This window comes from Equus caballus, chromosome 26 (assembly GCF_041296265.1).
Source record: "Equus caballus isolate H_3958 breed thoroughbred chromosome 26, TB-T2T, whole genome shotgun sequence".
Classification (NCBI taxonomy): Eukaryota; Metazoa; Chordata; class Mammalia; order Perissodactyla; family Equidae; genus Equus; species Equus caballus.
The window spans coordinates 31,058,753-31,069,977 of NC_091709.1; the positions used below are offsets into that span (position 1 = coordinate 31,058,753).

The window sequence follows — 11,225 nt, forward strand, 5'->3', positions numbered from 1 at the left end:
TTCTTAATTTGCTATGGAGAAATGCTTAACACATTCTATGTTTCACTGATGTTTGCAGTTGGTTATCACTTTACATCGTTGGTGTCTAGCCTTCCTTGGGCTCTAAACCTGTTTCCTAAAGTTGCTTAATATGCATTATGTAGAATATTGACATTCCATATCTCAACGTTTTTTAATTCATAATATCTCTTTCCCCTGATATCTACCTGAGGAGTTAGACAAATACTTGTATGGCAAAATAAACCAGCCATAATTAAATGACAAATTCTAACTTACAAATTCTTCAACAAAGCAGACAAAAACATAACTTACAACGTTAAAAAAATGATCAATAATAAGAATATTGTCTAGTTAAAACATTAGTATAGTACACAAAATTAAACAATAAAGGAATACTTCTTTCAATTTCCTTAGAATAAAAGCAATTTATTTTGTATATTAATTTACCCATTTTGTCAAACAACATAACACACGAGGTAGTGATGAGTGTTTAGTATCCCCAGTAAAGATTTTATGTCAATAACCAATCTTACCATTTCTTGCCCATGCCTACAACTTAGTACTTTTTGAAAACATAACTGAAGAAGGGAAAGAGTATCAATATTGCCAAATTTGACCCATACTCACGAGAGGATATTCCCAATATAGGCATAGTAGGAGCAGCAGTAGGGCGTGGTTCCATCACAGCAATAAGATCTGCAGTCTTTGCCGCACTGAGCAAGGCAGTTGTCTACAAAATAAAAGCAGGTGCAGTTATAGTTCTGAAATCACAGCTTCAGGAGAAATCATTCTATTTCATATCTTAATTGGTCAATGACCTCTCTTCAGTGCATTTCTATCTTCTTTTACCTACTCAGAATTCTAAAACATTTGTAATCATCTAAACTAATCCTTCTTCCCTCTTAGTCATAAATCTAGAAAAGGCAAAGACCATTCTACTTTGAATCTCCTGTGTCAAGTACCATAATTAGGAGTCAGAGTGGGTTGAATGAGATAATGAAGGGGGGAATGAATGATCCAACTAGTCAGTCATTCAATTTGTCAATAGAGTTCTTATAGTAATTCTTAAATGACAAAGTCTTTTGACTTTACGGTATTACTACCAATTAACTTCATTTAATGGAAAGTGTTATTGACATGGATAATGTCAAATGGAAATAATTTTTAAATAATGTATATTTTTCATGACCATGCATTTTGTGCTCTTCTTTCTCTACCATTTTTTACCTTCAAAATTACAGTTTGCACACATATGATAAGACAAATGTCTGCATATCCTGTCAATCTATTTAGATTGGAGGATAATGAGTTAGTTATAGGAAGAAGTTCCCATGGATAATTAACTTGTGAATAATTAAGAGTTTAATGTCATATTTGAGAATTATTAAGCTATGAAATAGCACTGTTCACATAGTGAACAGCACTTCACTATGTGAAGGGGGAAAGATTATTTTCTGACTAAAATAAACATGTTGGGGCTGAAAACCAAATTACTGTCTTTTTTCTAAGTGTTTTGGAAAGGAAAATTATACCAAAGACGGTGAATAAAAATTACTCTAGCTTTTAAAAATTCTTTACCTCATCAAAATGATTTAGGTTTAATAAGTTAAGGTTATCATTTAGTTATAATCAGTGGTATAAATTATAATGGGTATGTGAGTTTCAGGTACATGGTTAGGAAAACATTAAGTATAATATGAAAATGTAAGTTACATGTTCAAGAATCACAAAATAAGTCACTTCCAACTCAATCTGTGAAGGTAATAACTACTATCTAAATTATATAAGACTTTTGTTTTCCTGTCAAAGTCATAACATAAAAGTGCAAGACGTTATATTTATGTCTACATGTCCCTGTAATTGATTTATCTAGAAAGGAAAATTCAGATTTTGCTTTGAAATCACCTCACTACCAAGATAATTGTTTACAAATGGATGTGATCAAAAAGTAACAAAGTTCATTCACCTTTATCAATAATGCATGGCCTTTGTGTAACAAGTGAAAAAATTCATATTTTCTTCCCCTCAATTTTACTTCCACCTCAGAAATGAGCAAACCTGGATGTTTTCCTCTGGGATATGGTAAGAAGAAATGAGAGGAAAAGATAATTACCTTTGTAAGATTCAGTGACTGCTTAAATCCACTTTAAAATTTTGAAGCCAGAAATACAATTTAATGATTTACTGATAGTGTATGCTTTTTGCAGAGTGCATCACCCTTTTTAAGGCTATTTATTTTTTTGTTTTCCCGGTGAATTTCTATAGCTCTCATTTTTAGTGACGTTTAATTAATTCAAATATTTAGACTGGTCAGTTATCTCAAGGGCTTAGCAGGGACATTTTGCTTCATGTTCTTCAAAGCCATTCAGATAGCAAGAGAAGGACACTTCTGTGGGGGAAGGACAACCAATGTGTAAGTACCTTCATGGGCTGCCTTTTTTTTTTTTTTTTTTGCTGAGGAAGATTTACCCTGAGCTAACATCTGTGCTAATCCTCCTCTATTTTCTATATAGGTCATTGCCACAGCATGGCTGCCAATGAGTGGTGTAGGTCTGAGCCTGGGAACCAAACCCAGGCTGCCAAAGTGGAGCATGCCGTACTTAACCACTAAGCCACAACTCTGGCCCACAGGGTGCCTTTTGAAGGATGCCCAGGACAGAGACATCTTATTAAGCTCTCATGAATACCAAAGACTCGATTACTTGGACTCCAATTACTACTATTATAAGGACACGGTGTTATCAAAATATTTTGAACCAATGTTACAGGAAACCAAGCCCAAAATCTTGTAGCCAAGAAGCTGGATTATACCTGAGACAAACATCTAGATCATGTCACACATTGTTCATTATTTTTATGGCATTTTCCAGCACTCATGTCTACTTCCCAGAATTAAACAACTGAAAAAGACATTTAATCGTGTTGCAAATACATTCACAATCTCACCATTTCCAGAGGTTTCAACCACACCTCAAAACCTATTATGATGCGTTACTTGCTTTCACCAGTTTGAGAATAATTCTATGAAGATTAGAGTTTGGATGATACAAGAGCATTTTCTCACTTGTAAAAGAAAGGAATGTTCCAATTGTCCTCAGAAGGTGAATAATATTACTTCTCATACTCAAGTTAATATCCTTGAACATCAGCCACCTCAAAGTTTCTTCAGTGACTTTAATTCAAGGCACGGTGTGGAAGAAGTCCCCGTTCCCTCCCTTTCCCCTTGCCCCTAAGGAATGTGTAGCGCAGGAAAAGCAACATCTGGCTCCAAGCACTTGCTCAGAAATGGTTCTTCAAGCTATAGCTAAGGATAAGAAAGGAAGGAAAGGGAGGGGACAGAAGTCACTGGCTGAGGCCGGGAAGGTGAAACCTTGGCCAGATCCTGTCTTTGTAGCCAGCAGTGGGAGTTGCATAATAATATAAACACTTCACTGGGTCTCTTTCCACAAGCGATTCCGTAGTAAAACATGATGCTTCAGGTATAGAAACCTTGCTGTGAGAGCCTTAACAAATAGAACGTGTATTTAATGCATTTGCTTTGGGGGAAATAATTCAGGTTATGGACAGTTCACCTGCTTAGGTTTTTGTCCCATTAAAATTGGCAATTCATTTACCAGGGTGCCTGAACTGTTTTTATTTCTGCAGTGTTCCCCCATCTCACCCCAATCCTCACTTCCAGCTGGATCTCACAGTTCTAACCAAACTGAATTACCTACTTTTGCATATACACATCTCATGTGATATGCTCACAGTATATCCTACTCCACCTCCTATGTCCGAGGCTTCTCTATCCATCAAAGGTCTCACTCCTGAAAGTCCTCTTCAGTTCAATTTCTCTGAGCAAATATTTACTGAGCTTCTCTTACGGGTCAGGCGTTTTGCTGTCTCTGAGAATATTATGCTGAATGAAACAGACATCATCTTCGTGGACCTTACACTACTAAGCCAGCAATAAGGTCCCCTCCTTTGAACACCTATAGCACGTGCTTGCAGCACTCCTATGACACAGCCTTTTATACATTAAAGTAACAGGCACACTTTGTCTGCCCGCAAGACTTAGAGCACGGCCTCTGTCCAACACATCACTCAACATATTTCACTCAGTAAATATTAGTTGAATCAATATGGCAGGCGTAAAAAGGCCTTTGAAATAAAGAGTTCAGGAATTAACACCAAACACACTAGCTCAACATTTCTTATCCAAGACAATAAGTCATTATTGGCTTGTGATACTTTGTAGCTTGTTAGGGAGGGTGGGTAAGGAGGCGAGAAATGGAGAAAGCTTTCTAAACTAACCAACCCTGCTGCTGGGCAGCTTTGTGAGTTTCCTGAACCTGGGGTGGGGGTTGGGGGGTTGAGGGGGGTATTTTGTACCCAGCCCTGGGGGAACAGGAGGAAAGGAAACTAGAAGCTTTTGGCTTTACCATGGGGAATAAAACAGACAAAAGAATAAGAAAAGTTGTTGTTTAATGGTGTGGTTGATTAAGGCAAACGAGGGTATTAAAGTTTTATTTGCTGTGTTCTATTTTCTTGTTTTTGTTTTCTTTTGATAAGCAGAAGAGGTGGAAATATTATCATTACTTCAAGTGAATAAAGATATTTTAATATAAAATTAGTATTAATGCAATTGATTCTGTTAGTCTCTCAAATTCTGAAAGCCTTATACGATTTAAGTAAAAGAAATACGTGTTGTAAACAGATTACAGTGTGGATTCTCGTTACATAGGAGGTATTTTTCCTACTTTTATGAATTTCTGTGTTTGAAAGTCAGCTTTTTCCCTACAATAAAATATCTTTAAAATAACTTATAGATAGCCACTAATTTGGATTTTAATAAAGAGTTAGAAAATTACTCCAGAAGTTGTGGCTCATTTCTGGCAAGGTTGAATGAGCAATTCAACTCTTTTGATGTTCAGGTAACAACGTTGCAGAACATCTTAATTCCACTTGCAGTATCTTTTTAAGTACCAAAGAGTAAATCATAGCTCTAAACATAAATTTAGTATTGCAAGGTCATGCGTAAGCTGTGGATTTTCTCATAGGGAATTAAAGATATGAAAACGTTTCATAAAGAAATTTGCTGTTAGTTTGTTTTGTGAACAGGAAGCAGATGCCAAACCACATGTGTAAGTAACTTTATACACGAATAACCAATGAAAGGCCATTTTGGACTCCATATCAACTACAATAAAATCAACTACTAAAATAAGAAAACAGCTTTGCTTCATCAACTTTTCCCAATTCTCATTAAGAATAATTAGGAGGAGGGAAATGAGATGCCCTTCACCTGTAAACAAGTTCTTAAAGAAATCAAGGAAAGCAGATTAGATTCTGGGTGAATTTATGCCTCTCAAAAACCTTATATTTGAACTCAAAGCATCCAGTTGCCCAGTCTACTATGCTTGAGAATCATCTTCTAAAGAATTAAAATAAAAGTGTAAGGCTTTTGATTTCTGAAAGGGAAAACCCAGAATATTCAGAATGTGGAGATGGACGGGCAGTGGGTTGTCTATACTGAAATGGAAAAGTCACCAGATTAGTTTATTTTAAAACTTAAGCAATACCTCTAAACTTCAGGTGCCTTTTAAAAATGCTTTCCTCCCACCGCTCAGCCTCCGCCCTCACCCCCAGATTCCTCCTGAGTCGTGGTTACAATTGGATACCTTTACGCTCCCCACAGAGTAAAATTCCCTAAACCGGGATTGGGGTTTCCACGTTGCTTTGCAGAGAGAGAGAAAGAAAAAGGAAAGAAAAGAAAAAACGAAAAGGAACAGAATAAAACAAAACAACACTGATTGGAGATGAGCCGGGGTTCCAGCGCGCGGGTTCTGCTCGCGCCCCAGCCGGACCGCATAGTCTCCCCTCCCACCAAGGTCCCGGTGCGTCCCGCCCAACCCGCGTGGCCCGGTGTGCGACCCAAGCGCAGCCCCCAGTCCCCTTCCCCTCTCCCGCCGCCCTGTGTCACTGACCTGCGTAGACAAAGAGCAAGACCAACTTCGGAAGCAAAACCACTGGGCACCCGGGCAGCCTGCGCGCGTCCATCCAAGCCGGTGGCCGGAGGTTGCGCGCCAGGACAGAGGGACAGACAGAATGGAGAGAGGACTGGGAGTGCAGGGAGAACCCGGAACGGGGAGGGGATGGAGGGGTGGAGGGGCTGGTGGGCGGTCAGAGGAACAGGGACGCGCTCCCGAGAAGGGGGGCGCGCGGAGACCTGGCCATTACCCTGGGAGCCTTCGAGGGGAGCCCAGGCTGGCCGAGGTCTCTTTGTCTCTCCTGGTCGCGCTCGGCCAGCGGGCGGGCGGCCTTTCGGCGTCCTCGGCCACCCCGACTCACATTTCATCTCCGCGGGTGGCACCAACTCAGGGGCGGGAGTGGCCCGACTCCTCCCCATATTCCTGTTCTTCCATCTATAGAGTGACTCCGGGAGCAGAGCCCTCTCCTAAAGGAACTTTTCCTAACCCTTTGCTTTGGCCATTGCTATGGAGTTTAGCAAGCTCCTTTTTCGCCCTGCCCTCCTGTCCAATTTTTCCATTTCAAACAATGGGTGAAGAAGAACTTTGTTTTTTATCTTTAAACAAATGGAAGAAATTTTAAAAGTTGAAGGTATTGGACCAAGAAAGGCAGTGAAGAAAAGCCAGGAGAACTGGAAAGTTCAGAAACAGTGTATAGTATCTCTGCTGAAAGCTGATACAATGTTTATTTATTAAATACCTAAAGCATTTCCAGTGAAGTCAGGGAAAAACACAACAGGGATGCACACTGTCATCACTCCTATTTGACACTATCCTTGGAGTCACTGGCCTATGCAATTAGACAAGAGAAAGAAAAAAGAATTATAAAAAATTGGAATACAGGGGGCCGTGGAGTGGTGCAGTGGTGCATGTTTTGCTTCAGTGGCTTGGTGTTCTCTGGTCCGGATCCAGGTGTGGACATGGCACTGCTTGTCAAGCCATGCTGTGGTAGGCGTCCCACATATAAAGTAGAGGAAGATGGGCACGGATGTTAGCTCAGGGCCAGTCTTCCTCAGCGAAAAGAGGAGGATTGGCGGCAGATGTTATCTCAGGGCTAATCTTTCTAAAAAAGAAAAATTGGAATACAAATTATCATTTGCACACAGTATGCTTGTATACTTGGGAAACAAAGAGAATCAACTATAAAGCTCTTAACTAAAGTTGAGTAACTAAAAAGTCAATAGTTTTCTTTCATGCAAATAAAAATCCGAAAGTTCTTAGTTTTACGCATGAAGGAAAAAAAGGACATGAATAAGTGAATAAAGATATCTCTCTTGACTAAGAAAATTCAATATCATAAAGATAACATTTTCCCAAATTAATCTATAAATCTTGGAATTAAAATGAATTCAATAAAAATACCAACATGAATTGTTTTCAAACCCATCTGGTTCTAAAGTTTACATAGAAAATAAACATGTAAGAAGAACTATAAAAAAATGAGAGTGATGAATGCAATAAACCGCAACAGATAATAAATATAGCATCACAATATTTGAAACAGTTTTGATTAATACTAGAATAGATAGGCTCAATGGAACAGAATAGAGAATCCAAAAATAGAGATATATGTACAGAAATTTAATTTATGGTTTAAAAAGTATCATTTTAAAGCAAAGGGGAAATTATGAGATATTCCATGAATTATGTTGGGGCCATAAGTAGTCATCTGTGAAGTCTTTACCTACTTTCATCAAAATCAATTCCATATGAATTAAATATGCAAACAATTGTTGCACACAACTCTAGGAAAGGCTGGCTGCTGCCATTGATGCCAGCAGGAAGTTGCCATATTGGTCAGAGCAGCCTCTCTCAGCTTACTTTTGATGACAGAGAGGCTTCTCCTCATAGGGTTCAACAGATTGACCAAGCAAGCCTGCTGCTTCACCATTGCAAAAAGAAATTCCATCTTAACATACTCAGGTACTTAGGAAACCCACCTCTATTGACATCCAAAGGCAAAGAACGATATCAAGTCATTTAAGGAAATGTGGCAGTGTGAAGAAAGAATTTGAAGGAGAAATACAAGAAAAAACCTATATAGGTGTATGTATATACATGTATACACAAAAATATATGAAATGAGAAACCTTCAGAGCACAACATTAGAAGGCATAAAAGAATTTCTGGGAATTAACATAAAACTTGATTTGAGATTTTAAAAGATCACAGAAAAAATTTATAAAATGGTCACATTAAAAAAAACTTAGACTGTTAAATCAAATAGCATATTTCATAACAGAGAAAAAAATACAAAGACATAGAAACCATGAATAAAAATATAAAAAACTGTCACATAGAGGAGACCTAATATGATAATAATATGCAGGCTGCAGCAGTTTTAGAAGAAACAAAAAGTGACGAAACAAACACCAAAAAGATTATTTATTAAAATTCTAAACTATAGTAAAATTTTAATTTTCAGATTTGAAATGGTTAGTTCCAAGAGTAATGTTTTTAAAGAGGCATGCATGTATCCTACAGACGGATTCAAAGTATAATTTGAAAATCATAGAAATTTTCATGTGTTATAAAAAATTTACTTAAAAAAGAAAAAAGAATCAGATAGGCATCTGATTTCTCATTTGCAACCTTGGAATTTAAAAGAGAGTGAAAATATTCCTCAACTGTTGAAAGATAAAGACTGTCTAAGAATACTATTCCTAAATCAGATTCTATTGATATTTGAGTCCATGAAGATATTTATAACAGTATTTATTATCATTTTAAAATGTGATAAAGAACTTACATGTCCAACCGAAGTAGAACAGTTTAGTAAATGAGGATCCACACATATTATGGATTAATATCCAATACTTTAAAATGCTGGGGAAAATCCTTAACATAAACAGATGAAGGGAAAAATGGGAAAGGAAAACTGAAAATAATCCATGGATAAACAAATTGTGCTATATCCGTACAATGAAACACAACTCAGCAATAAAAAATGTTTGAAGTATATGCAACAACATGGATAAATCTCTGTAACAATATGCTGAGCAAAGAAGCCAGACACAAACAAATGACTGTGCAATTTTGTTTATAAAATTCTAGAAGGACACGATTAATCCATAGTGACAGAAAGCAGATTAATGGTTGCCTGTGGGAGGGGGTAGGAATAGGAGGTTGATTGCAGAGGATCACGAGGGAACTTTTTGGGGGTGATGGAAATATTCCATGTCTTGATAATGGCGGCTGTTACATAGGTGTATACATGTGCCAAAGTCACGTAACTGAACACTTAACAGTACACTTAAAATGTGTATGTTTTAGTGTACATAAATTATACCTCAAGGATATTGATTTTGTGTGTGTATGTGAGGAAGATTGTCACTGAGCTAACATCTGTTGCCAGTCTTCCTCTATTTTGTGGGTGGGACACCCCCAGAGCGTTACTTGATGAGTGGTGTGTAGGTCCATGCCCGGGGATCTAGACCTGTGGACCCCGGGCTGCCGAAGTGGAGCACACGAACTTAACCACTATGCCACTGGGCCAGTCCCAGAAGTTGATTTTTTTAAAGCTGTAATTAATACATATATGGTGTCCATTGCTGAAATTCTAATTAATGGTTATTACATAATTTTCTCAAAATTTTACTTAAGGTTCTACATAGCTCTTAGACTATAGTAAATGCTAGTTTTAAAAGAGATGGCAAGTTCATTTTGCAATATTATTTCATCATTAAACTCAGAATACTTAAAAGTATAGAAAAATGCTCATGGTCTCTCTAAGGAGGAATCCAAGCTGTATTTACTTTAAGATCCTAATTTAGTATATGCATAGACATGTATCTTTATTCTTGTTTTTAATATTTTATTTAAAAAGTACTGTTTTGTAATGAGAAAAATGAGTTTTTAAGTAAAATCTTTTAGTCTGATCATGCCAATTAGAGTGAGTATTTCCTAACAACTAATACGAAAGCTTTTAAATACCACTGCATTTTGAAAATTGAATGATTTAACCTCTGGAGATATTTTAATTTCAGCTACGGTTCTGAAGTTTTAAGGGACATGTTTGTTAATGGTCATTTATTAGTATAGCAAGAGTAATTTGGTGTGGCATTTGTATTACAGTTCTGCTTTTGAATGATGTATATATCTACATTTTAAATGCCTGGAGATGACTAAAAAGCTATACATGATATACAACAGCTGAGGAATTTTAACCTATAGGTATAACTCTTATTTGGAACTGAAGAGTTAAAATATGATAGGACTTCAGAAACTGTCTAGGTCAGTTTCCCTGTTTTATAGAGGAGAAAACTAAAACCAAATTACCAAGTCAGTTTGAGGTAGGGCAGAGTCCCATGCTGAGAGGTCACAGATCAGATATTGCTCTGATATGATGAAGTTTGCCTATTATGTGATTTCCTTTGAGTTCTCCTGACCCACAATTTCTTTCTTCAAATAATTTATTTCACCATAAAGTCAGACTGATCAGTATAACTTCCTGTAATTAGTTACTCATTAGTAAATAAGACAAAAATATTTTATGTCCATTTATGGCTTCTGGTCTTCATTTTCATTAGAAAATGTGTGGATGCCAAGAAAAAAAGTGTCCGTACAGACATAGGCAAAAAACCCAGAAGAAAGCAAGGAGAAAAAAATGAAGAAGGAAAAGGCAGATGACCTAAATGTGGCTTTCAGAGCATAGAAAGATTATTGAATGCTTATTAGGTGCCAGGACCATTTCTAAGTTCTTCAAAATTTTGATTAATACTCTCAACATCCTGAGGAGATGGATACTAATATTATTAACACCCTTGTTATATGAGCAAAGTCATTGAGGCCCAGCGTGCATAAATAACTTTGCCCAAGGTCACACAGCAATGAGTGGTACCCTGATAGTGTCACTCTGATGCAGGGTCGGTGGGCCGAGGAGTCGAAAGAAAGATTTCTTAGACTCTTAAGATCTGGCAGTAGCGCTCTTTTATTTAGAGAATAGTATAGAATAGCATGGGGACAGGACCCATGGGCAGTCAGAGCTTCTGCTGCCCCAAGTTGAGGGTTAGAGCTAAATTTAAGGCATAGGTATGTGAGTTATCTCTTTACGAGACAAAGAAAAAAAAGTTAAAATGGTACCAGTGCCGGTAGGGTCCGGCCATTGGGCGGTCCCACAACTTTTAGATAAGAATCAAACCGGATTGAGTAAATGGCAGAAGTCACCACTCAAATATTATCTTCAGCTAAAGACAAAGGAGGATTTTGGGGTGG

The 11,225-nt window shown here is 37.4% G+C and overlaps 1 protein-coding gene across 2 annotated transcripts in view; it reads right to left on the reverse strand.

The window, feature by feature from the left end:
* CYYR1 (cysteine and tyrosine rich 1) overlaps positions 1-6,539 on the reverse strand; it is a 103,999-nt gene extending 97,460 nt beyond the window's left edge. The window contains exons 1-2 of one of the 2 annotated variants that reach the window (XM_070252099.1): positions 5,970-6,539; positions 628-730 (exon numbers count right to left, since the gene is read on the reverse strand). In XM_070252099.1, coding sequence (XP_070108200.1) covers positions 628-730; positions 5,970-6,042 — 176 coding nt within the window. In that variant the 5' untranslated portion in view covers positions 6,043-6,539. The remainder of the gene's footprint in view (positions 1-627; positions 731-5,969) is intronic. The other variant, XM_070252101.1, reaches the window with a different exon arrangement.
* Between the last annotated feature and the right edge of the window lie 4,686 nt (positions 6,540-11,225).